The sequence below is a fragment of the Bos indicus genome, chromosome 7 (assembly GCF_029378745.1).
Source record: "Bos indicus isolate NIAB-ARS_2022 breed Sahiwal x Tharparkar chromosome 7, NIAB-ARS_B.indTharparkar_mat_pri_1.0, whole genome shotgun sequence".
Taxonomy (NCBI): Eukaryota; Metazoa; Chordata; class Mammalia; order Artiodactyla; family Bovidae; genus Bos; species Bos indicus.
Genome location: NC_091766.1, coordinates 10,580,342 through 10,606,615, shown reverse-complemented (window position 1 = coordinate 10,606,615; position 26,274 = coordinate 10,580,342). Strand labels below are relative to the sequence as shown.

The following is a 26,274-nucleotide window of genomic DNA, read 5'->3' as shown; positions in this document are numbered from 1 at the left end:
ATTGTGTATATGTACCACAGCTTTCTTATCCATTCATTGGCTGATGGACATCTAGGTTGCTTCCATGTCCTGGCTATTATAAACAGTGCTGCGATGAACATTGGGGTACACGTGTCTCTTTTGATTCTGGTTTCTTCAGTGTGTATTCCCAGCAGTGGGATTGCTGGGTCATATGGAGCTCTGTTTCAAGTTTTTTTAAGGAATCTCCACACTGTTTTCCATAGTGGCTGTACTAGTTTGCATTTCCATCAACAGTATAAGAGGGTTCCCTTTTCTCCACTCCCTCTCCAGAATTTATTGCTTGTAGACTTTTGGATTGCAACCATTCTGACTGGCATGAAATGGTACCTCATAGTGGTTTTGATTTGCATTTCTCTGATAATGAGTGATGTTGAGCATCTTTTCATGTGTTTGTTAGCCATCTGTATGTTTTCTTTGGAGAAATGTCTGTTTAGTTCTTTGGCCCACTTTTTGAGTGGTTCTTTTATTTTTCTGGAATCGAGCTGCAGGAGTTGTTTGTATATTTTTGAGATTAATTCTTTGTCCGTTGGTTCATTTGCTATTATTTTCTCCCATTCTAAAGGCTGTCTTTTCATCTTGCTTATAGTTTCCTTTGTTGTGCAGAAGCTTTTAATTTTAATTAGGTCCCACTTGTTTATTTTTGCTTTTATTTCCAATATTCTGGGAGGTGGGTCCTAGAGGATCCTGCTGTGGTTTATGTCAGAGAGTGTTTTGCCTATGTTTTCCTCTAGTAGTTTAATAGTGTTTGATCTTACATTTAGATCTTTAATCCATTTTGAGTTTATTTTTGTGTATGGTGTTAGAAAGTGTTCTAGTTTCATTCTTTTACAAGTGGTTGATCAGTTTTCCCAACGTCACTTGTTAATAAGATTGTTGTTTCTCCGTTGTATATTCTTGCCCCCTTTGTCAAAGATAAGGTGTCCATAGGTGTGTGGATTTATCTACGGGCTTTCTATTTTGTTCTGTTGCTCTATATTTCTGTCTTTGTGCCAGTACCATACTGTCTTGATGACCAATCAACCTTAAATGAAATCAACCCTGAATACTCTTTGGAAGGACTGATGCTGAAAATGAAACTCCAATACTTGGCCACCTGATACAAACAGCTGACTCATTGGAAAAGACCCTGATGCTGGGAAAAACTGAAGGCAGAAGGAGAAGAGGAAGACAGGATGAGATGGTTGGATGGCACCATTGATTCAATGGACAAGAAGTTGAGCAAACTCTGGGAGATGATGAGGGACAGGGAAGCCTGGTGTGCTGCAGTCCATGGGGATGCAGAGTTGGACATGTCTTACTGATTGAAGAACAACATGTACTCATTAATGGGGCTTCCCAGGTGGCTCAGTGGAAAAGAATCCACCTGCCAATGCAGGAGATGTGGGTTTGACCCCTGGGATGGGAGGGTTCCCTGGAGAAGGAAATGGCAATCCACTCCAGTATTCTTGCCTGGGAAATCCCGTGGACAGAGGAACCTGGTGGGCTACATTCCATAGGGTTTCAAAAGAGTCAGACATTACTCAGTGAGTAAACAACAACAAGAACTCATGGATATTTTAAAGTTTATATATTATGATAACTTACAGTAATTTTCCATTTTGTTTCAAGTGATACAAAGAGATTAGTGGGTGTTTGCAGGACATTTATTGTAGGTGTAATCCTCTGGTTTAGATCTTGAATAGGTCACAGTTTCAGAAAGAAATAATTTGTTATATACGTAAACAAAACAAAACTGTGCAGTAACAATATACACTTTTATTTTGCCAAGCTCAGTTTACAAGATATACAAATTAAGAGATTTTATTCACAGGGTTCTAATTTTACCCTGATAAAGCACTTTATTTATCATATAAGTAAAATTAGAAACTGAAAATCTCTTAATTTAGTGGAGCATATGGTGAATACTAATATATATATTTCTAATGAATAAGTTAGCAATCTTTAGAAATGGAGAGTGAAGAAGTTGAAGCATGTATGTATGGAGACCATCTGTCCTAGGTTGCCTGTAATGAAAATGTGTTTTTAGGACATAATCCAGAAAAATCTTGGGAAACCATATTAGTTGTTTACCTTCTATGTAGGGTTTGACCTATTTCCTCTCTTACTGTATTTTAAGTTTGACTTCTGAAGCTCATTCTCCTTGTCATATATCTTCAATTAGAGGAACTTTGTAGAAAAAAAAAAGGTTGAGGCAGATGATTTAATCCAAGGCAACTGGGGCATTGGGTCATAGCTCCTTGATTATGCTGTTAGTGAAGCAGGCATCCCATATGGAACAGAAAACCCAAATTCTCCAGCAATCTGAATATCACATGTTCCCTTCATGCTTTCTTCCACAATGGTTCCATTAAGAGTTACTTGTAACAAACACGAAAAAGTTTTTTTTTTTTTTTCCCATTACAGAGGTGACAGTTCAGAATTTTCCTCATTGTCTAGGATACCAGATCATCTGGTTTACTGACTGATTCAATTATCCTGAGAAGAAAAGTGTGAAAAATAATATTTTGTTAGAAAGTGCTAGACTTTTACACGAAAAAATATAAAAGATAGTCAAAAGAAGTCAAAGAAGACCCAAAGAAATAAATAAACTTTCCATGATCATGGGTCAGAAGGCAATATAGTTAATATGGCAGCATTCCCCCAAATTGATCTATAGACTCAACACAATCCTTATCAACATCTCAGCTAACTTTTTTCAGAAATTGACAAGCACTTCTTACAATTTACATGGGACTCCACCCTTATGGCAGAAAGTGAAGAGGAACTAAAAGGCATCTTGATGAAACTGAAAGAGGAGAGTGAAAGAGTTGGCTTAAAGCTCAACATTCAGAAAACTAAGATCATGGCATCTGGTCCCATCACTTCATGGGAAATAGATGGGGAAACACTGGAAACAGTGTCAGACTTTATTTTTTTGGGCTCCAAAATCACTGCGGATGGTGATGGCAGCCATGAAATTAAAAGATGCTACTCCTTGGAAGGAAAGTTATGACCAACCTAGATAGCATATTCAAAAGCAGAGACATTACTTTGTCAACAAAAGTCTGTCTAGTCAAGGCTATGGTTTTTCCAGTAGTCATATATGGATGTGAGAGTTGGACTGTGAAGAAGGCTGAGTGCCAAAGAATTGATGCTTTTGAACTGTGATGTTGGAGAAGACTCTTGAGAGTCCCTTGGACTGGAAGGAGATCCAACCAGTCCATTCTGAAGGAGATCAGTCCTGGGTGCTCTTTGGAAAGACTGATGCTAAAGCTGAAACTCCAGTACTTTGGCCACCTCACATGAAGAGTTGACTCTTTGGAAAAGACTCTGATGCTGGGAGGGATTGGGGGCAGGAGGAGAACGGGTTGACAGAGGACAGGATGGCTGGATGGCATCACCGACTGAATGGACATGAGTTTGAGTGAACTCCAGGAATTGGTGATGGACAGGGAGGCCTGGCGTGCTGCGATTCATGGGGTCGCAAAGAGTCGGACACAACTGAGCGACTGAACTGCACTTAACTAATGGGGTTCCAAATAGTTAAAAAATCTTGAGAAAAACTTATTGATAGAGTCAAAGTGAAATTTACTACAAAATACTGGAATCAAGATATATGAATGAAAGAACCTAGAGTACGACATGAACACTTATATTTAAGGTAACTTATTTTGACAAGGCTTTCAGTACAGTTCACTGGGGGAAAGGATAACCTTTTAAACAAATGGTGCTGGGACAACTGCATATCCACATGCTAAAGAATGTGCACCTCACAAAAAAAGTATAAAATTCATATCATTAAAATGTTAATTACAAATTGATATACCTGTGGAAGTCAAAGTGTTAGTTGCTCAGTCATGTTCAATTCTTTGTGATTCCATCGTTTGTAGGTCGTCAGGCTCCACTGGCCATGGTATTCCCCAGGCAAGAATTCTGGAGTTGTTTGCCATTTCCTCCTCTGGGGGATCTTCCTGACCCAGGGATTGAACCTGGGTCTCCTGCATTGCAGGTAGATTGTTTACCACTAGCGCCACCTGGGAAACAATTACTATATGTAAAACTATATTATTATAATCAATCAGTTCAGTTCAGTCGCTCAGTCGTGTCCGACTCTTTGCAACCCCATGAATTGCAGCACGCCAGGCCTCCCTGTCCATCACCAACTCCTGGAGTTCACTTAAAATCACGTCCATTGAGTCAGTGATGCCATCTAGCAATCTCATCCTCTGTTGTCTCCTTCTCCTCCTGCCCCCAATCCCTCCCAGAATCAGAGTCTTTTCCAATGAGTCAACTCTTTGCATGAGGTGGCCAAAGTACTGGAGTTTCAGCTTTAGCATTATTCCTTCCAAAGAACATTCAGGACTGATCTCCTTCAGAATGGACTGGTTGGATCTTCTTGCAGTCCAAGGGACTCTCAAGAGTCTTCTCCAACACCACAGTTCAAAAGCATCAATTCAGCGCTCAGCTTTCTTCACAGTCCAACTATCACATCCATACATGACCACTGGAAAAACCACAGCTTTGACTAGATGGACCTTTGTTGGCAGAGTAATGTCTCTGCTTTTGAATATGCTATCCAAGTTGGTCATAACCAATACCTATATATAATTACTATAGACAATGCCTATATGCAATTACTAAAAGTTCTGAAGTCTTGGAAGAAACATGCATGCAAATTTTTGTGACCTTGTTGCAGGCCATTGTTTTAAGATAAGACTCCCAAAGGACAAGTGAACAAAAAATGGAGAAATTGGATTTCTTCGAAAATTAAAACTTCTGGGGGATGGTCCCAAGATGGCAGAGGAATAGGATGGGGAGACCACTTTCTCCCCCACAAACTCATCTAAAGATCATTTTAATGCTGAGCAACTTCCACAAAACAACTTCTGAATGCTGGCGAGGACACCAGGCACCCAGAAATGCAGCCCATTCTCTTTGAAAGGAGGTAGGACAAAATATAAAAGACAAAAAGAGAGACAAAAGAGTTAGGGACAGAGACCCATCATGGGGAGGGAGTCGTGAAGGAGAGGAAGTATCCAAACAGTAGGAAACCCCCTCAAAGGCAGGTCTGTGGGGAGATTTGAAATCTCAGAGGGCAACTTAACTGGGAGGGGAAAAAAAACCCCACAGAGTAGGCGCCTAACTACAACTGCCAGTGGAGAAGTAGCCCAGAAGCCCAGATATACCACCCCTGCTGTGTACAGGCCACCCTGCTGGAGGTAGAGAGGCAGGCATGTGACAGCCAGAGCTGGAAGGCAAGGGGCTGCTCCAGTCTCGGCCTCAGAGACCAGCATCCTCCACCAAACTGTGAACAGGCTCCCAGTTTCTAACCACATCTTCCTGGGATCCTGGATGGTTGACATCTGCCAGGAAGGTCACAGCCTGACATCAGCTCCCCAGAGGAGACACATAGCACACATGAGACAGTGCTCTCATGCTCCAGGAAACCAAGTCAGGATTGAGAGGTAATTAAGATGCATTGCACATCTGGGACAGTGCAGTTGCCAAGCACCTGGTTGCCTGAGCTGCTCGGACCTGGGAAGGGCACAAAACGCATGCCCAATCGAGTGTGTGCCCTTGTGGACTACCCGAGAACCTGAACCTGAGTGATTTAGACCTGGGAAGTGCACGAAGTGCAGGGCCCACTTTGGACAGTGCCCTGCAGAGCACTCTGAAGCCTGAGCAGTGTAGACCGGGAAAGCACATGCTGCTGTGACCTGGGACAAACCCAGTGTGGTCCATACACTGTGAGCACTCCCCACACATGCCAGTGATGTTTGTTTGCAGTGTTCCTCCCTCCCCACAACCCAACTGAACAAGTGAGCCTAAATAAGTGACCGCCTTCACCCCCTTGTGTCAGGGCAGAAATTAGACACCAAAGAGACCTGCAAACAGAGGAAGCCAAAATGAACAAAGAGGGAACCACTGGAAGTAACAGGTACAACAGATTAAAACCTTGTAGTTAACATTGACTAAGCATTGGAGGGGGCCTGTAGACCTTGAGAACAAGTACAAGCTGGAACAAGGAACTATTTGAAACTGAACTGACTCCACACTGCCTACAACAGCTCCAGAGAAATTCCTAGACATAGTTTTCCTATCATCACTTTTTAATTTTTTAAAAATTTATGTTCTTTATTACTCCTTTAATTTTCATTTTTACAACCTACTGTTACCTTGCAAAAAAAGACCTATTTTTAAAGCATATTTCATAAACATATATTTTATAAATTTTGTTTTGTATTTTTAATATTGTATTTTTGAGAGTCTAACCTCTACTCTAGATTTTTAATCTTTGCTTTTTGGTATTTGTTATCAATTTTGTACCTTTAAGAACCTAACCTTCAGTATCCATTTTCACTTAGGGCTGTTGATTACTGGCTTGATTGCTCTCTCCCCTTTGGACTCTCCCTTTTATCTCCAGGTCACCTCTATCTCCTCCTTCCCTCTTCTCTTTTCTACTTAACTCTGTGAATCTCTCTGGATGTTCTGGGCTGTGGAGAACACTTAGGGAACTGATTACTTGCTGGATTTGTCTCTCCTCTTTTGACTCCCCCCACTTCTCCTCCTTGTCACCTCTATCTTCCTCATCCCTCTTCTCTTCTCTATGTAACTCTGAACCTTTCTTGGTTTTCCAGACTGTGGAGAGCACATACGGAATTGATTACTGGCTGGACTGCTACTTCCCCTTTTGACTCTCCCTGTTATCCTCCTGGTCACCATGCTAATTCTCCAGAAAAGCAGGAACACAGCCCTGAGAATTAAAAGACAGGCCGTTCAAAGCCATACCAAGCCCACAGACACCACAACTCTCTACTGGACACTTCATTGAACTCCAGAGAGAAGAGACCCAGCTCCACCCACCAGAACACAGATGCAAGCTCCCCTAACCAGGAAATGCTGATAAGCCACTAGTCCACAATAAAGAGGAACCACAAATTTCCAGCATACAGAATGGACACCCCAAACAGAGCTATCTAAACAAAATGAAAAGGCAGAGAAATATTCAGCAGGTAAAGGAACATGATAAATGCCCACCAGATCAAACAAAAGAGGAGGAGATAGGGAGTCTACCTGAAAAAGAATTCAGAATAATGATAGTAAAGAGGATCCAAAAGCTTGAAAACAAAACGGAGTTACAGATAAATAAATTAGCGACAAGGATTGAGAAGATGCAAGAAATGTTTAACAAGGATCTAGAAGGAATAAAGAAGAGTCAATAAATTATGAACAATGAAATAACTGAGATCAAAAGCACGCTGGAGGGAACCAACAGTAGAATAACTGAGGCAGAAGATAGCATAAGTGAGGTGGAAGATAGAATCAGATCAGATCAGATCAGTCGCTCATTGGTGTCCGACTCTTTGCGACCCCATGAATCACAGCACGCCAGGCCTCCCTGTCCATCACCAACTCCCGGAGTTCACTCAGACTCATGTCCATCGAGTCACTGATGCCATCCAGCCATCTTATCCTCTGTCGTCCCCTTCTCCTCCTGCCCTCAATCCCTCCCAGCATCAGAGTCTTTTCCAATGAGTCAACTCTTTGCATGAGGTAGCCAAAGTACTGGAGTTTCAGCTTTAGCATCATTCCTTCCAAAGAAATCTCAGGGCTGATCTCCTTCAGAATGGACTGGTTGGATCTCCTTGCAGTCCAAAGGGAATCTCAAGAGTCTTCTCCAACACTACAGTTCAAAAGCATCAATTCTTTGGCACTCAGCCCTCTTCACAGTCCAACTCTCACATCCATACATGACCACAGGAAAAACCATAGCCTTGACTAGACAAATCTTTGTTGGCAAAGTAATGTCTCTGCTTTTGAATGTGCTATCTAGGTTGGTCATAACTTTCCTTCCAAGGAGTAAGCGTCTTTTAATTTCATGGCTGCAATCACCATCTGTAGTGAGTTTGGAGCCCAGAAAAATAAAGTCTGACACTATTTCCACTGTTTCCCCATCTATTTCCCGTGAAGTGGTGGGACCAGATGCCATGAACTTCGTTTTCTGAATATTGAGCTTTAAGCCAACTTTTTCACTCTCCACTTTCACTTTCATCAAGAGGCTTTTTAGTTCCTCTTCACTTTCTGCTATAAGGGTGATGTCATCTGCATATCTGAAGTTATTGATATTTCTCCTGGCAATCTTGATTCCAGCTTGTGTTTCTTCCAGTCCAGCGTTTCTCATGATGTACTCTGCATATAAGTTAAATAAGCAGGGTGACAATATACAGCCTTGACGAAATCCTTTTCCTATTTGGAACCAGTCTGTTGTTCCATGTCCAGTTCTAACTGTTGCTTCCTGACCTGCATACAAATTTCTCAAGAGGCAGATCAGGTGTTCTGGTAAGATAGAATAGTGGAAACAAATGAAGCAAAGAAGAAAAAAGAAAAAAAAAAGAATTAAAAGAAATGAAGACAACCTCAGAGACCTCCACCCTTACATTCAAATAATAGGAGCCCCAGAAGAAGAAGACAAAAAGAAAAGGCATGAGAAAATACTTGAGGAGAGAATAGTTGAAAACTTCCCTAGAATGGGGAAGGAAATAGCCATCCAATTTCAAGAAACCCAGAGAATCCAAAACAGAATAAACCCAAGGCAAAACACCCCAAGACACATACTACTCAAACTAATGAAGAGCAACTATTAAAAGTAGCAAGGGAAAAGCAACAAATAACACACAAGGGGATCCCCATAAGGATAAGAGCTGATCTTTCAATAGAAACTCTTCAGGTCAGGAGGGAATGGCAGGACATGCTTAAAGTGATGAAAGAGAAAAACCTACAACCCAGATTACTATACCAAACAAGGATCTCATTCAAATACGAAGGAGAAATTAAAAGCTTTACAGAGAAGCAAAAGCTGAGAATTCAGTGCCACCAAACCAGCTCTTCAATAAGTGCTAAGTGATCTTCTTTAGACATGAAACACAGAAAAGATGTATAAACTTGAACCCCAAACAACAAAGTAAATGGTAAGAGGACCATACTTATCAACAATTACTTTAAATGTAAATGGGTTGAATGCTGAAACCAAAAGGCAAAGACTGGATACAAAAACAAGCCCCCTATATGTGCTGTCTACAAGAGACCCACCTCAAACCAAGGGACACATACAGATTGAAAGTGAAGGGCTGGAAATAGATATTTCATGCAAAAGAAAGCAGGAGTAGCAATACTCATATCAGATAAAGTAGACTTTGAAATAAAGGCCATGAAAAGAGACAAAGAAGGACTCCATACAATGATCAGAGGATCAAACCAAGAAGAAGATACAACAATTATAAATATATATGCACCCAACCTAAGAGCACCTCAATACGTAAAGCAAATGCTAACAAGCATGAAAGGGGAAATTAACAGTAACACAATAAGAGTAGGAGACTTTAATACCCCACTCACACCTATGGATAGATAAACTAAGCAGAAAATTAGCAAGGAAACAAAAAATTTAAATGACACAATGGGCCAGTTAGACCTAATTGATATCTATAGGACATTTCACCCCCAAACAATGAATTTCACCTTTTTCACAAGTGCACATGGAACATTCTCCAGGATTTATCACATTCTGGGCATAAGTCTAACCTTAGTAAATTCAAAAAAATTGAAATCATTTCAAGCCTCTTTTCTGATCATAATGCGGTAAGATTAGATATCAACTCAAAGAAAAGCAATGCCAAAGAATGCTCAAACTACCGCACAATTGCACTAATCTCATACGCTAGTAAAGTAATGCTCAAATTTCTCCAAGCCAGGTTCAGCAATACGTGAACTGTGAACTTCCAGATGTTCAAGCTGAATTTAGAAAAGGCAGAGGAACCAGAGATCAAATTGCCAACATCCGCTGGATCATGGAAAAAGCAAAAGAGTTCCAGAAAAACATCTATTTCTGCTTTATTGACTATGCCAAAGCCTTTGACTGTATGGATCACAATAAACTGTGGAAAATTCTGAAAGAGATGGGAATACCAGACCACCTGATCTGCCTCTTGAGAAACTTGTATGCAGGTCAGGAAGCAACAGTTAGAACTGGACATGGAACAACAGACTGGTTCCAAATAGGAAAAGGAGTACGTCAAGGCTGTATATTGTCATTCCGCTTATTTAATTTATATGCAGAGTACATCATGAGAAATGCTAGGCTGGAGGAAGCACAAGCTGGAATCAAGATTGCAGGGAGAAATATCTATAACCTCAGATATGCAGATGACACCACCCTTATGGCCGAAACTGAAGAGGAACTCAAAAGCCTCTTAATGAAGGTGAAAGAGGAGAGTGAAAAGGTTGGCTTAAAGCTCAACATTCAGAAAACAAAGATCATGGCATCTGGTCCCATCACTTTATGGCACATAGATGGGGAAACAGTGGAAACAGTGTTGGACTTTTTTTTTTTTTTGCTCCAAAATCACTGAAGATGGTGATTGTAGCCATGAAATTAAAAGATGCTTACTCCTTGGGAGGAAAGTTATGACCAAACTAGATAGAATATTCAAAAGCAGAGGCATTACTTTGCCAACAAAGGTCCATCTAGTCAAGGCTATGGTTTTTCCAGTGGTCATGTATGGATGTGAGAGTTGGACTGTGAAGAAGGCTGAGCACCAAAGAATTGATGCTTTTGAACTGTGGTGTTGGAGAAGACTCCTGAGAGTTCCTTGGACTGCAAGGAGATCCAACCAGTCCATTCTGAAGGAGATCAGCCCTGGGATTTCTTTGGAAGGAATGATGCTAAAGCTGAAACTCCAGTACTTTGGCCACCTCATGCGAAGAGTTGACTCATTAGAAAAGACTCTGATTCTGGGAGGGATTGGGGGCAGGAGGAGAAGGGGACAACAGAGGATGAGATGGCTGGATGGCATCAGTGACTCGATGGACATGAGTCTGAGTGAACTCCGGGAGTTGGTGATGGACGGGGAGGCCTGGCATGCTGCAATTCATGGGGTCACACAGTCGGACTCGACTGAGGGACTGAACTGAACTGAACTGAACTGAATAGGGAAAAAACTATTAAAAATACAAACATATGGAGGCTAAACAACACAGTTCTGAATAACCAACCAATCATGGAAGAAATAAAAAAGGAAATCAAAATATGCACAGAAACAAATGAAAATGAAAACATGACAACACAAAACCTATGGGATTCATAGGTTTTGAAAAACCTATCCCCTTAGCAAAAGCACTGCTAAGGGGAAGGTTCATAGCATTACAAGCTTACAAGAGAAAAACCAAATAAATAACCTAACTTTACACCTAAAGCAACTAGAAAAAGAAGAAATGATGAACCCCAGGGTGAGTAGAAGGAAAGAAATAATAAAATTTAAGGCAGAAATCAATGAAAAAGAAATAAAGGTGACTATAGCAAAAATCAACAAAACTAAAAGCTGGTTGTTTGAGAAGATAAGTAAGATAGACAAACCATTAGCTAGACTCATCAAGAAAAAAAGGGAGAAGAATCAAATCAACAAAATTAGAAATGAAAATGGAGAAATCACAGCAGACAACACAGAAATACAAAGGATCATAAGAGACTACTATTGGCAGCTATATGCCAATAAAATGGAACCTGGAAGAAATGGACGAGTTCTTAGAAAAGTATAACCTTCCAAAACTGAACCAGGAAGAAATAGAAAATCTTAACAGACCTATCACAAGCATGGAATTGAAACTCTAATAAAAAATCTTCCAACAAATAAAAGCCCAGGACCAGATGGCTTCACAGCTGAATTCTACCAAAAATTTAGAGAAGAGCTAGCACCTATCCTATTCAAACTCTTCAAGAAAATTTCAGAGGAACGTAAACTCCCAAACTCATTCTATTGTACCACCATCACCCTAATACAAAAACCAGAAAAAGATGCCATAAAAAAGAAAACTATGGGCCAATATCACTGATGAACATAGATGCAGTAATCCTCAACAGAATTCTAGCAAACAGAACCCAGTAACATATTAAAAAGATCATACATCATGACCAAGTGGGCTTTATCCCAGGAATGCAAGGATTCTTCAATATTCACAAATCAATTAATATGATACACCATATTAACAAATTGAAGGATAAAAACCATATAATTATCTCAATAGATGCAAAGAAAACCTTTAACAAGATTCAACATCCATTTATGATAAAATCCTTCCTGAAAGCAGGCACAGAAAGAACATACCTCAACATAATAAAAGCCATATATGATAAACGCACAGCAAACATTATCCTCAATGGCAAAAAATCAAAAGGATTTCCCATAAAGTCAGAAACAAGACAAGGGTGACCACTCTCATCACTACTATTCAACATAGTTTTCGAAGTTTTAGCCACAGCAATCAGAGCAGAAAAAGAAATAAAAGGAATCTAGATTGGAAAAGAAGAAGTAAAACTCTCACTGTTTGTAGATGACATGATCTTTTACATAGAAAACCATAAAGACTCCACCAGAAAATTACTAGAGCTAATCAATGATTATAGAAAAGTTGCAGGACATAGAATTAATACACAGAAATCCCTTGCATTCCTATACACTAACCATGAAAAAACAGAAGGAGAAATTAAGGAAACAACTCCATTCACTATTGTGATGAAAAGAATAAAATACTTAGGAGTAAATCTACCTAAAGAAACAAAAGACCTATACATAGAAAACTATAAAGCACTGATAACAAAATCAAAGATGAGACTAATAGATGGAGAAATATACCGTGTTCATGTATCAGAAGAATCAACATAGTGAAAATGAGTATACTACACAAAGCAATCTATAGATTCAATGCAATCCCTACCAAGCTATCAGCGGTATTTTTCACAGAACTAGAACAAATAATTTCACAATTTGTATGGAAATACAAAGTCCTCAAATAGCCAGAGCAATCTTGAGAAAGAAGAATGTAACTGGAGGAACCAACCTGCCTGACTTCAGGCTCTATGACAAAGCTACAGTCATCAAGACAGTATGGTACTGGCACAAAAACTGAAATATAGATTAATGGAACAAATAGAAAGCCTAGAAATAAGTCTATGCCCCTATGGACACCTCATCTTTGACAAATGAGTAAAAAATATACAATGGAGAGAATACAATCTCTTTAACAAGTGCTGGGGAAACTGGTCATCCACCTGTAAAAGAATGAAACTAGAACACTTTCTAACACCATACAAAAAAATAAACTCAAAATGGATTAAAGACCTAAATGTAAGATCAGAAAGTTTAAAACTCCTAGAGGAAAACATAGGCAAACCACTCTCTGACATAAATAACAGCAAGATCCTGTATGACCCACTTCCCAGAGTAATGGAAATAAAAGCAAAAATAAATGGGACCTAATTAAACTTAGAAGCTTTTGCACAAAGAAGGAAACTATAAGGAAGGTGAAAAGAGAGCGTTCAGAATGGGAGAAAATAATAGCAAACGAAGCAACTGACAAAGAATTTATCTCAGAAATATGCAAACAGCTCATGCAGCTCAATTCCAAAAAATAAACAACCCAATCAAAAAATGGGCCAAAAAACTAAATGGACATTTATTCAAAGAAGACAGACAGATGGCTAACAAACACATGAAAAAATGCTCTACATCACTCATTATCAGAGAAATTAAAATCAAAACCACAATGAGGTACCATTTCACGTCAGTCAGAATGGCTGCTATCAAAAAGTCTACAAACAGTAAATGCCGGAGAGGGTGTGGAGAAAAGGGAACCCTGTTACACTACTGGTGGGAATACAAACTAGTACAGCCACTATGGAGAACAGTGTGGAGATTCCTTAAAAAACTAGAAACAGAACAGCCATACAACCCAGTAATCCCACCGGTGGGCATACACAGGTAGGAAACCAGAATTGAAAGAGACACGTGTACCTCAATGTCCATTGTAGCACTGTTTACAATAGCAAGGACGTGGAAGCAAACTAGATGTCCACTGGCAGATGAATGGATAAGAAAGCTGTGGTACATATACACAATGGAGTATTACTCAGCCATTAAAAAGAATACATTTGAATCAGTTCTAATGAGGTGGATGAAACTGGAGCCTATTATACAGAGTGAAGTAAGTCAGAAAGAAAAACACCAATACAGTATATTCATATATTAATATATATTAATGCATATATATGGAATTTAGAAAGATGGTAACAATGACCTTATATGCGAGACAGTGAAAGAGACACAGATGTAAAGAACAGACTTTTGGACTCTGTGGGAGAAGGCGAGGATGGGATGATTTGAGAGAATAACATTGAAACATGTATATTACCATTGTGAAACAGATCACCTGTCCGAATTTGATGCATGAAACAGGGCACTCAAAGCTGCTGCATCCCTCTGGACAACCCAGAGGGATGGGATGGGGAGGGACATGGGAGGGAGTTTGAGAGGGTGGATACATGTACACCTGTGGCTTATTCATGTTAATGTACAGCAAAAACCACCACAATATTGTAAAGTAATTAGCCTCCAATTAAAATAAATAAATTAGTTAAAAAAATTAAAACTTCTGTGTATCAGTTGACACTATGAGAGAGTGAAAACATTGAGAGAAATGGTGGGCTGAAGTCCTTGCACAATTCATATAGACCCCATGGGTCTTTGTGTTTTCACCTGTCGAATAGAAACATAGTAATACCTTATCTTCAAGTGGTGATGTGAAGAATATATGAACAGAAAACATGATAACTGTTTTTGTAAACTCAAAAATACAAATTCTTGGTAAGATTCATACTGCCAGGATCTCTCTATGACCTCTGTGATTTTCTGATGTTTTGCATTATTTGTGCGTGTTGCAAATCCCAGGAATGATTAGATACTTTAAAGGAAATTCTCAGTGTCTCTTTTGCTGTCTCGTGCACAGGGTAATTGTTACCATCTTTCTAAATTCCATATATATGCGTTAGTATACTGTATTGGTGTTTTTTTTTCTGGCTTACTTCACTCTGTATAATAGGTTCCAGTTTCATCCATCTCATTAGAACTGATTCAAATGTATTCTTTTTAATGGCTGAGTAATACTCCATTGTGTATATGTACCACAGCTTTCTTATCCATTCATCTGCTGATGGGCATCTAGGTTGCTTCCATGTCCTGGCTATTACAAACAGTGCTGCGATGAACATTGGGGTACACGTGTCTCTTTCCCTTCTGGTTTCCTCAGTGTGTATGCCCAGCAGTGGGATTGCTGGATCATAAGGCAGTTCTATTTCCAGTGGGTGGGGAGATTTGGGAGAATAAGAGTGAAACATGTATAATATCATGTATGAAACGAGTCGCCAGTCCAGGTTTGTTGCACAATACTGGATGCTTGGGGCTGGTGCACTGGGATGACCCAGAGGGAGGGTATGGGGAGGGAGGAGGGAGGAGGGTTCAGGATGGGGAACACAGGTATACCTGTGGTGGATTCATTTCGATGTTTGGCAAAACTAATACAATATTGTAAAGTTTAAAATTAAATAAAATTTAAAAAAAAGTCACAGAGAATCCAAAAAAAAAAAAAAAAAGGAAATTCTCAAATCTAATGTAATCCTTATACTTTACTTTTATGACTACATAAACCATGTATTTACTGTTTTCTATATACAGGGGTGGCTTCCCAGGGGGCACTAGTGGTAAAGAACCCATCTGCCAATGCAGAAAGATTCGGGAGACAAGCATTCAACACCTGGGTTGGGAAGATCCCCTGGAGAAGGGCATAGCAACCCACTGCAGTATTCTTGCTTGGAGAATCCCATGGACAGAGAAGCCTGGTAGGCTATGGTCCATAGGGTCTCAAAGAGTCAAACGTGACTGAAGCAATTTGGCACACACACATGCATATAGAGGGGTACTGGGGTTGACATGGGTTAAATGATGGTCCTGTGACTCTGGTTAGCTTGTGCGTCTGTGCTTCAGATCCACAGTTACTGCTTATTGAACTTAACACAGGACTATTCTCTTCCTTAAGTGTTTGTGCATGAAAAAGTCCATGCTGCATGGACAAAATGGGTGCTCAAACCAGGTGGAGAATAAGAAGATAGTTATGTACAAGAGTCAAGATGAGAATAGAAATGCAATGAGCAGAAGTAAGAGGAAGACATTCTTTCATGACAGAGGAATGTCCTGAGTGAGTTTAGACGTAAACCAGTGTGAGTCATCATAGGGTATCACCTGCTTTATACCCAGTTGTCCAGTATGATAGGAATGTGCTGCTCAATGAATCAATCAGTGAAGTGCTCTGGGGCAATGCATGATCTTACCTCACTGTGTTTAGAGGGTTCCAATATGGCCCTGCTGGACAGTGTGTACTCTTCAGACTCAGTTTTCTTTTTCTTGATCCCTTTGAACCATATCTTGTATTGCTCCTGCACCTGTAGAGACAAAGCATGCTCTGCATCAGCTCACAGAGAGAAATGAGGATGAGAAGAGTCCTGAGCAGGAGTCAGACAGTGGTACCTGCTGGCTGAGGAGGCAGTACACCAGGAAGATGAAGAAACCCTGCAGGCTGTTGATGATGGTGAAGAGGTAGGCCATGACGTGGGGAGCTGGTCCCACCTGCAGGATTCCCAGACACCATGTACATCCCAAGATAAAGAGCTGAGCTGTGGCTTTAAATGTTAGCATCCTGAGTAGGAGGACAAAAAAGATTCACGATGCACCCTGACCAACACAATCAAGTCCATCTCTTTTCAACTCAAAGAATGTCTTTGACTCAGTTGTGGCCACTCTGATCTTTACTGTGAATGATTATCTAAAAGAAATGTTTTTTTGTTTCCAGAATGGCATATTGTCTTAGACTGAAGTTGATAGTGAGACTTCATAATGTGGCTTTCAGTAATAGGATGAACATCCCCAGTTTCAATCAACTAATATTACTGTGGATGTTCTGTGCACATGGCTTTGTGCTGGCCCTGTGCATTAAAAATAACAAAGGCAAGATTTCTGATTTCACAAACTTTACCACCTAGTGGGAAGACAAATACAAATGGTCAGTTATACTTGTGAAATTGAAGGTCCCTCTGTCTGGTCCCTCCAATGATGTCCCTATCTTTTCCATCTCCATGAATTGACCCAGAGCATGCTTTGTCAGATGATTCATTATGTGTAAATGAAAAGAAAGCAAAGGACATCCTTGGCTTCTTAGAAGATATGATATGTGGATAATCAACTTGACTTCACCAGGTAGAGCAGGGCAGATGAGGGTAGCGGGACAAACATGAATAAAGACATGGGCATGAAAGGGCATGCTGTGGCCTGTGTCAAGTATGTAAGTGATTTATAAGGATATATATATTCTTAGGACTTTTCTCATAGGGTCATGGTGGTAATCCCTGTTTATCAGAACAAAATCAATTTCCTCTGTAGTTAAATTAGTTCCATTCTTGGGTTAGAGATGAATGGAATATTTTTGACTTGGGTATCAGCAACAGAACAGTATTCGAACTTCCAAGAAGGGTGGCTGAACTCCTCCTCTCAAGTCCCCTTGAAACCCTGTGAAGGGACACTAGAAGCTTGGAACTCTATGTCCTTGCTCCTGGACCATGCTTTTTATGGTGTGGGGTTGGGGGGGGTGTGGTGGGGTAGGGTGGTGATGTGTACCTCTGATCCATCTCACCTAGTCTTCCGGAGAGTGGACACATCACTGTTGAGTGAGGAGAGCTTCTTTTTCACAATCCAGAATGTTATCAGGAAGAAAACTAAATTAATCTGCAGAAACATCACAAGGGATATTAAGTGCATCCAGATCTGCTAATCCTTCCCTGTGGCTCACCCAACATCTAAATCAGCAGGTAGGAAGGGTTTGGTTTGTATTTCATAACAGTGATAGAAAACCAGACTGAACACCCGTAACTCACTTTGCATGGGGATTTACATGTTTAAACACTAAGAATGCCATGTCTAAGGAAATACTCCTTCCTGGTTTTAAAATGGAAATTTCTGCATCCTGGGACCCTCTCATTCCTGAGCTAACTGGAATAATTGGTCAACCTGTCCATAGCCCTCTTCTTGCTTGTGCTTTAATTCGCCCTCACCCAGGGAGGAAAGATCCTCTGATGTCATCCATTACTCACAGAGAAGATGGTGCAGACAGGGCCAAGAAATGTCCATACAAATCCTTTTTCTGTGCTGAGCCAGCATCTAAGAGAGGTGGTTGAGAATCAAGAGTATATTAGCCTTTGTGGATAAAGAATTGATAGATGAACATATCTCTCATTCCTCAAAGTTTTTCCTGACTTCTGTATTATTATTATTATTAATAATTATTATTGTTTTTTTTTTTTTTTTGATCAGAATATTTTGCATAAGATCACCCTGGTACAGGGAGGGAGGAAGGAGGAGTGTTCAGGATGGGGAACACGTGTATACCTGTGGTGGATTCATGTTGATATATGGCAAAACCAATACAATATTGTAGAGTTAAAAAATTAAAAAAAAAATTAAAAAAAAAGATCACCCTTAGCAAATTTCAATACACAACACAATATTAGCCATAGGCACTATGCTCTATAGTAGACTTCCTGAACTTATTTTGCATAATTGAAAGCTTATGTATGTCCTTGATATTAGTAAAGGCCATGGGTGTATACTTATTCCCAATTGTCAGGATATACACATTAATCATGTGCAGCTTTTTTCCATGTAAATCACAATGTAAAAAAGTGGTTTTAAATAAATATAAACTTATTTTAAAAAGCCCATTTAAGTCTTGGCCCTCATATGCTGGCAGAAAAAAATGTACATGTTTTAAAGAAAAAAATCAATAAAAATTAATTTATGGTTTATGAGACAAATATTGAGTCTCTCTTTCTCTATCAGGGTCAGTTCTTGGCTCTGAAGATCCAGTTATGATTAAGAGAGTGATCTCTTTCTTCAAGGAGTTCCTAGCTCTGTAGGCTTGTTGATAGTTAGACAATATAAACAATCAAAATGATCAAGCTTAAGATCAAATATGAGGAGCTGTGGGAACACATAAATGGATCTATAACCTAGTCAAACGTGTAGGAGGTTCTGATACTGGGAAGGGTTCCCTGAGAGAATTCTGTTGTGTTTATGATGAGAAGTGAAGGATGAGTAGATGTAGATAGGAAAAAATTGGGGACAGCCAAGAAGAGAGAGAGGGAGAGAAAGTGATTGAGAGAGAGAGAGAGAGAATAACAGTAAGCCTGACACTGCTATGTCAGGCTCATGTGCATTATACAATTTATTTCTCATGACAATATAGGTAATCAAATGATTGCAAATCAGGCATCTGAGGCATAAGGATACAGAGTCAGTAACTGAAGTTCACACTGATAGAAATGATAGAATTGGTGCTTGATCCCAAATAGGAACTGTGTGTGATGTGGGAGGTGTTAGGGCCATGCTAGTTGGATCCACCAGGAAGAACCAAAGAGAGAGCTACACAGACAGGGGCTGGCATACTGCAGCCTGTGGTCCACACTAGGCTATTGTCTGATTTTGGAAATGTGTTTTACTGGGTCAGAGTTACACTCATTTTCCTATATCTTTTCTGTGGCTGCTTTTGAACTACAAGGGCAGAGGTAAAAAATTGCAACTGAGACTGACCCACAAAACCAAAATATCTACTACCTTGTGTTTTATAGGGAAAGTTTTCTGACTTTTTTGCTAAACTATCTAGAAAGGCCAGTGATCCAGAAACCATTTGATGCAGGTCGGCATCAATTTTTACCAGCATAAGAATTTGTTGTGAGTTCTTTAGTTGCTAAGTTGTGTCCAACTATTTGTGACCCCATGAACTGGTACTCACAACAAATTTCTATGATGGACCATAAGGAAATCTGAATGCCAAAAATTGATGCTTTCAAATTGTGGTTCTGTAGAAGACTCTTAAGACTGCCTTGGCTAGCAAGGAGATCAAACCAGTCAATCTTAAAGGAAACCAACCCTGAACATTCACTGGGAGGACGATGCTGAAGGTGAAGCTCCAATACTTTGGCCACCTGATGCGAAGAGTTGACTCGTTAGAAAAGACTCTTGTTTCTGGGAAAGATTGAGGGCAGGAGAAGGCAGTGACAAGGACGAAATGGTTGGATAGCTTCACCAACTATGTGACATGAGTTTGAGCAAACTCAGGAAGATAGTGAAAGACTAGGAAACCTGAGCGACTGAACTGAATGGAACTGAACTGCAGCACGCCAGGTTTCCCAGGAATCTCAGAGGGCAAATAACCAAAAAAAAAAAAAAAAAAGAAAAAAGTTCACCACACAATACGTGCTGAACCTCAATTACTAGCGGAGAAGCAGCTCAGATGCTCAAGTCCACTGCAGCTAGTGGGGGGCTGGGTGCAGAGGTTTGGGCTGTGTGGCTGGTTCTTAGGATAAGGACTGGGTTTGAATGCCCTGTGGACAATCAAAAGGGGTTAATGTAACACAGCAACCCAAACCATGTGAACACCAGAGAGAAAAAGAAAACCAAAGGACCTTTCCTGCAGGAAGGCTCAAGTGCTGCATGGTGACACTTGGCGAGCTAACAGAATAAGTATTGTGCCCAGAGAAGGAAATGGCAACCCACACCAGTGTTCTTGCCTGGAGAATCCCAGGGACGGGGGAGCCTGGTGGGCTGCCACCTATGTGGTCGCACAGAGTTGGACATGACTGAAGTGACTTAGCAGCAGCAGCAGCAGCAAATACCAAAGGAGAGTAAGCTGCTGCCATTTATGACCCTCCTTCCCTGGAGTCAGAGAAGTAAGAGTGTGACAGCCAGAGCTGGAATGCAAGGGGCTGCTGCAATCTTGGCCACAGAGACTGCATTTCCCACCAAACTGTGAGCAGGCTGTCAGTCAATAACCACATCTTCCTTGGATCCTGGACAGTTCACATTGGCTGGGAGTGTCACAGTCTGAGACCAGCTCCCCAGAGGAGAAACACAGCACACCTGGCATAGTGCCCTTTTCGTGCAACAGAGAAATTGGACAGCTTGGACTGGGGAGGTGCATAAGATGCATGGCCCACCCAGGACAGTGTTCTCACCAAGCACCTGGTCGCCTGAGTTGCTTGGACCTGGGAAGGGCACAAAATGCACAGTACACCTGGGTCTGAGCCTTATGGAGGCCACCATCATCCTGATACCAAAACCAGACAAAAACCACAAAAAAGAAAACTACAGGCCAATATCACTGATGAACATAGATGTAAAAACCCTGAACAAAATTCTAGCAAACAGAATCCAACAACATATTAAAAAGATCATACATCATGACCAAGTGGGCTTTACTCCAGGGATGCAAGGATTCTTCAGTGTTCTCAAATCAATCAATGTGATACACCATCTTAACCAATTGAAATGTAAAAATGGTATGATTATCTCAATAGATGCAGATAAAGCCTTTGACAAAATTCAACATCCGTTTATGATAAAAACTCGAGAAAGTAGGCTGCTGCTGCTGCTGCTAAGTTGCTTCAGTCATGTCCGACTCTGTGTGACCCCATAGACGGCAGCCCACCAGGCCTCCCCATCCCTGGGATTCTCCAGGCAAGAACACTGGAGTGGGTTGCCATTTCCTCCTCCAATGCATGAAAGTGAAAAGTGAAAGTAAAGTCGCTCAGTCATGTCCGACTCTAGCAACCCCATGGACTGCAGCCTACCAGGCTTCTCCGTCCATGGGCTTTTCCAGGCAAAAGTACTGGAGTGGGGTGCCATTGCCTGAGAAAGTAGGCATAGAAGGAATATACCTCAACATAACAAAAACTATATATGACAAACCCACAGCAAACATTATTCTCAATGGCAAAAAATTGAAAGCATTTCCTCTAAATCAGGAACAAGGCAAGGGTGCGCACTGTTACCACTACTATTCAACATAGCTTTGGAAGTCCTAGCCACAGCAATCAGAGAAGAAAAAGAAATAAAAGGAATCTAGATTGGAAAAGAAGTAAAATGGTCACTGTTTGCTGATGACATGATCCTCTACATAGAAAACCATAAAGATTCCACCAGAAAATTTCTAGAGTTAATCAATGAATATAGCAAAGTTGCAGGATATAAAATTAATGCACAGAAATCCCTTGCATTCCTATATACTAACAATGAAAAATCAGAAAGAGAAATTAAGGAAACAATCCTATATACCATTGCAACATTAAGAATAAAATACTTAGGAATAAATCTACCTAAAGAAACAAAAGATCCATATATAGAAAGGTATAAAACACTTATGAAAGAACTCAAAGATGACACAACTAGATGGAGAAATATGCCATGTTCTTGGAATGAAAGAATCAATATAGTGAAAATAAGTATACTACCTAAAGCAATCTATAGATTCAATGCAATCCCTATGAAACTCCAATGCTGTTTTTCACAGAACTAGAACAAATAATTTCACAATTTGCATGGAAACACAAAAACCGTCAAGTAGCCAGAGGAATCTTGAGAAAGAAGAATAGAACTGGAGGAAACAACTTTCCTGACTTCAGACTACACTACAAAGCTATAGTCATCAAGACAGTATGGTACTGGTGCAAAGACAGAAATACAGATCAATGGAACAAAATAGAAAGTCTGGAGATAAATCCATGCACATATAGACACCTTATCTTTGACAAAGGAAGCAAAAATATACAACGGAGAAAAGACAGTCTATTCAACAAGTGGTGCTTAGAAAACTGATCAAACACCTATAAAACAGTGAAATTAGAACACTTTCTAACACCATACACAAAAATAAACTCAAAATAGATTAAAGACCTAAATGTTAAGACCAGAAACTATAAAACACTTAGAGGAAAACATAGGCAGAACAGTCTCTGACATAAGTCACAGCAAGATCCTCTAAGACCTACCTCCCAGAGTAATGGAAATAAAAGCAGAAATAAACAAATTGCACCTAATTAAACTTAAAAGCTTGGGCCCTATGAAGGAAGGTATAAACAAGTGAAAAGACAGCTTTCAGAATGGGAGAAAATAATAGCAAATAAAACAACTGACAAAGAATTAATCTGCAAAATATATAAGCAGTTCATGCAGCTCAGTACCAGAAAAATGAATAACTCAATCAAAAAGTAGGCCAAAGAACTAAACAGACATTTCTCCATAGAAGACATACAGATGGCTAACAAACACATGAAAAGATGCACAACATCACTCATTATTAGAGAAATGCAAATCAAACCACAATGAGGTATCATTTCACCCTGGTCAGAATGGCCATTATCAAAAAGTCTACAAACAATAAATGCTGGAGAGTGTGTAGAGAAAAGCGAACACTTTTACACTGTTGGTGGGAATGCAAACTGATACAACCATTATGGAGAACAGTGTGGAGATTCCTTTAAAAAGGGGTCATAAACCTGTCATATGACACAGCAGTCCCACTGGTGGGTATACTTCCCAAGGAAACCAGAAAGAGACTCATATACACCAATGTTCACTACAGCATTATTTACAATTACTAGGACACGGAAGCAACCTATATGTCCATCAGCAGACGAATAGATAAGGAAGATGTGGTACTTATATAGAGTGGAATATCACTCAGCTGTAAAAAAGAAACTCATTTGAGTCAATTCTAGTGAGGTGGATGAAACTGGAGCCTATTATATAGAGTGAAGTAAGTCAGAAAGAGAAAGACAATGTGAAATTTAGAAAGATGGTAATGAAGATCCTATAAGCAGGGCAGCAAAAGAGGCACAGATGTAAAGAATAGACTTTTTGGACTCTGTGGGAGAAGGGGACAGTGGGATGACTTGAAAAAATAGCACTTAAACATATATATTACTATGTGTAAAACAGATGACCAGTGCAAGTTCAATGCAAGCAGCAAGGCACACAAAGCCGGTGCTCTTGTACAACCCAATGGGATAGGGTGGGGAAGGATGAAGCAGGGGGGTTAAGGATGGGGGGACACATGTACACCTGTGGCTGATTCATGTTGATGTATGGCAAAGCCACCACAATATCGTAAAGTAATTGTCCTTAAATTAAAATGAATAAATTAAGAAAGATAAAATTAAAGTGCTATGTTGGTTCTATAATGGCCATAGTCATGCATGAGAAGTTAGGATGGCGGGAATTTGGTTTTACCGTTTGGGTGTTCCATAAAGATGAGGCCTGGATGCAGAAGAAATGGCCACAATCACAGCTGGGACTCCATAGCCCACTGGGAACGTGAGCTTCTTCATGAATCTGTTGGCACTGGAGTAGTTGACCACCGTCAGGTTGCGTGCAGTGAGGAAGAGTTGCAGACCCTCCAGCAGCATCCAGGTGAAGGAGGCCAGGTAGAGATAGTGTAAGGCACCTGCAATGATGGCACACAGCACCTGGGGGAGGAGGAAGGTGTCACCTGGATGGTTTGTCAGGATGGATCATGGCCCCAGGACTTCTTCTATGACTTGCCACTGGGGATAACTCTGATGTAAATGAATGAATTATCAATTGAATGTTTGCTTTCTAGTTCTGTCAGTCCATGTGAATTGGCTACTTATCCATCTAATATTACCTGGAATCCCACTATATTAAGGAGTCCAATGCAGTATGGCCCCATGAACTCAGCATCCCTGGGGCAGGGATATTCTGGGACAGTATACATACCTTGCTCTCAGTTCTGTCGATGGCTGTCAGGAAGAGCAAGTGGGCCAGGAAGAGGCAGAGTGAGAGCTGCAGATGGAGTGAGGTGCTGATGCTCTGGATGGCTTTGCACAGCAGGAAGGTGAGGGCCGCCAGGAAGAGACACAGCAGAGAGAGGCTCAGTCCCATGTAGGTGATCACAGTCAGTGCGGGATCCTCCTCCTGGGACCCAGCAGAGAGAAGATCAGTCATGCTTTCCTGCTGTGGGGTAATGACCCTTCCACCATTTTTATTTGTAGACATAGAAAAATCAGGAATGGAGGTGCTGAGTAGATTATGTTATGGATAGGTTTACAGATATGTTTTGTTTATGGATAACTTTCTCCTGGTTCAAAAATATAGAAATTTATGGGATCTGAATGATAAAATCTGTGCCTGGAAAGATTGAGGGATAAGAGAGTCCTAATGAAGACCAAGACCTGGATCTCACAAGTGTTTATTTCCCTCTAGACTTTTGAGCATGACTAAGCTTCTCAGTTACCTCAATAGGTTCACAGAGGCAAGAAGCTACATTTTGAGCACCATCCTCCATCCCCGTAATGTAATGATCTATGACAAAGTCTCTACCTGTTGTCATGATGTCCAGGTATCAATTCCCAACTCTTAATTCAGCACAGTTTATCCCTGTAATATTTCTTCATGTTTGGCCACTAATCCTTACAGATTTAGAGCTAAACTCTTGGGTAAAAGAGAAAAACTGCTATGCTTGGATGTTGGCTGTAGCTTAAAATTGATAATGTCTGCCTCTTTTTGGTGTGCATGTGTTCTCAGTCACTCAGGCATGTCTGACTTTTTGTGACCTCAAGGACTGTAGCCCCTCAAGCTCCTCTGTCCATGGAATTTTCCAGGCAAAAATATAGGACTGGGTTGCCATTTCCTCCTCCAGGGGATCTTCCCAATCCAGGCATTGAACCCGAGTCTTCTGCGTCTTCTGAGTTGGCAAGTGGATTCTTTACTACTGAGCCACCTGGGAAGCTTGCTTCTTTTTGGAAATCATCCTAAATACCTGAGCACAAGGAAAAAATATCTCCCAATTTCCTTTTAGTATAAGTCTGGGTGAAGAGAGAGAGGGAGAAAGACAGAGGGAGGTGCAAAAAGGATGAAGAAAATGAATGTTAAAACCTGCAAATTAGGTGCTTCTGGGTAAAAAGCAATTGAGTATGGTAGCACCAAATTTATTTTTGCAGCATGTCTCTATGTTCAATTTTGTTTAAGAATGAAATATTTATAAATAAATAACTGGCCCTCCAGATGATTCTGATGCACTTTAACTTTTGAGAATGTTTGGCTTATTGAATAAAACTAATTTTTGTACTGTATTAAAGTTCCCAAGAGAGGTCCACATGTGAAGAAATGCAGGTAGCCCCTGTTGGGAAGTGCAGTGCAAAATAGCCTTGAAGGAGAAGGTCCTTGGGAAAATGGCAGAGGGCCAGAAGTACTCAGGCTTTGCGATAGCTGAAAAACATCTCCTGCTTTTAGCTATGCTCGGCGCCAAGATTTAATAATATTAAAGATGTTGCTTGAGAAAATGGGTCATGGGATAAACACCTGGGTCATTTAGAATGTGCTGTCCTTGAAATATCTTTTACTGATTATGTCTTAACCCTGTATGTGCTCTGCTGGCCGTATACTCTAAGGTCTTTGTTCCTGCTTCTATAAAAAGGCTCGACTGCAGAAATAAATTTGTCAGTCCTTTCAAGAGACTGTCCGAGTGTTGTTCTTTCAGGTTCGT

The 26,274-nt window shown here is 40.4% G+C and overlaps 1 protein-coding gene across 3 annotated transcripts in view; it reads right to left on the bottom strand.

Annotated features, from left to right (window-relative positions):
- Nucleotides 1-1,610: 1,610 nt before the first annotated feature.
- Nucleotides 1,611-26,274, bottom strand: part of LOC139184054 (adhesion G protein-coupled receptor E2-like) — a 1,114,856-nt gene continuing 1,090,192 nt past the window's right edge. For all 3 annotated transcript variants that reach the window (XM_070792641.1, XM_070792640.1, XM_070792643.1), the window contains 8 exons: nucleotides 24,507-24,704; nucleotides 24,000-24,235; nucleotides 18,029-18,095; nucleotides 17,572-17,663; nucleotides 16,413-16,581; nucleotides 16,217-16,327; nucleotides 3,827-4,034; nucleotides 1,611-2,496 (listed from right to left, as the gene is read on the bottom strand). In XM_070792641.1, coding sequence (XP_070648742.1) covers nucleotides 3,852-4,034; nucleotides 16,217-16,327; nucleotides 16,413-16,581; nucleotides 17,572-17,663; nucleotides 18,029-18,095; nucleotides 24,000-24,235; nucleotides 24,507-24,704 — 1,056 coding nt within the window. In that variant the 3' untranslated portion in view covers nucleotides 1,611-2,496; nucleotides 3,827-3,851. The remainder of the gene's footprint in view (nucleotides 2,497-3,826; nucleotides 4,035-16,216; nucleotides 16,328-16,412; nucleotides 16,582-17,571; nucleotides 17,664-18,028; nucleotides 18,096-23,999; nucleotides 24,236-24,506; nucleotides 24,705-26,274) is intronic.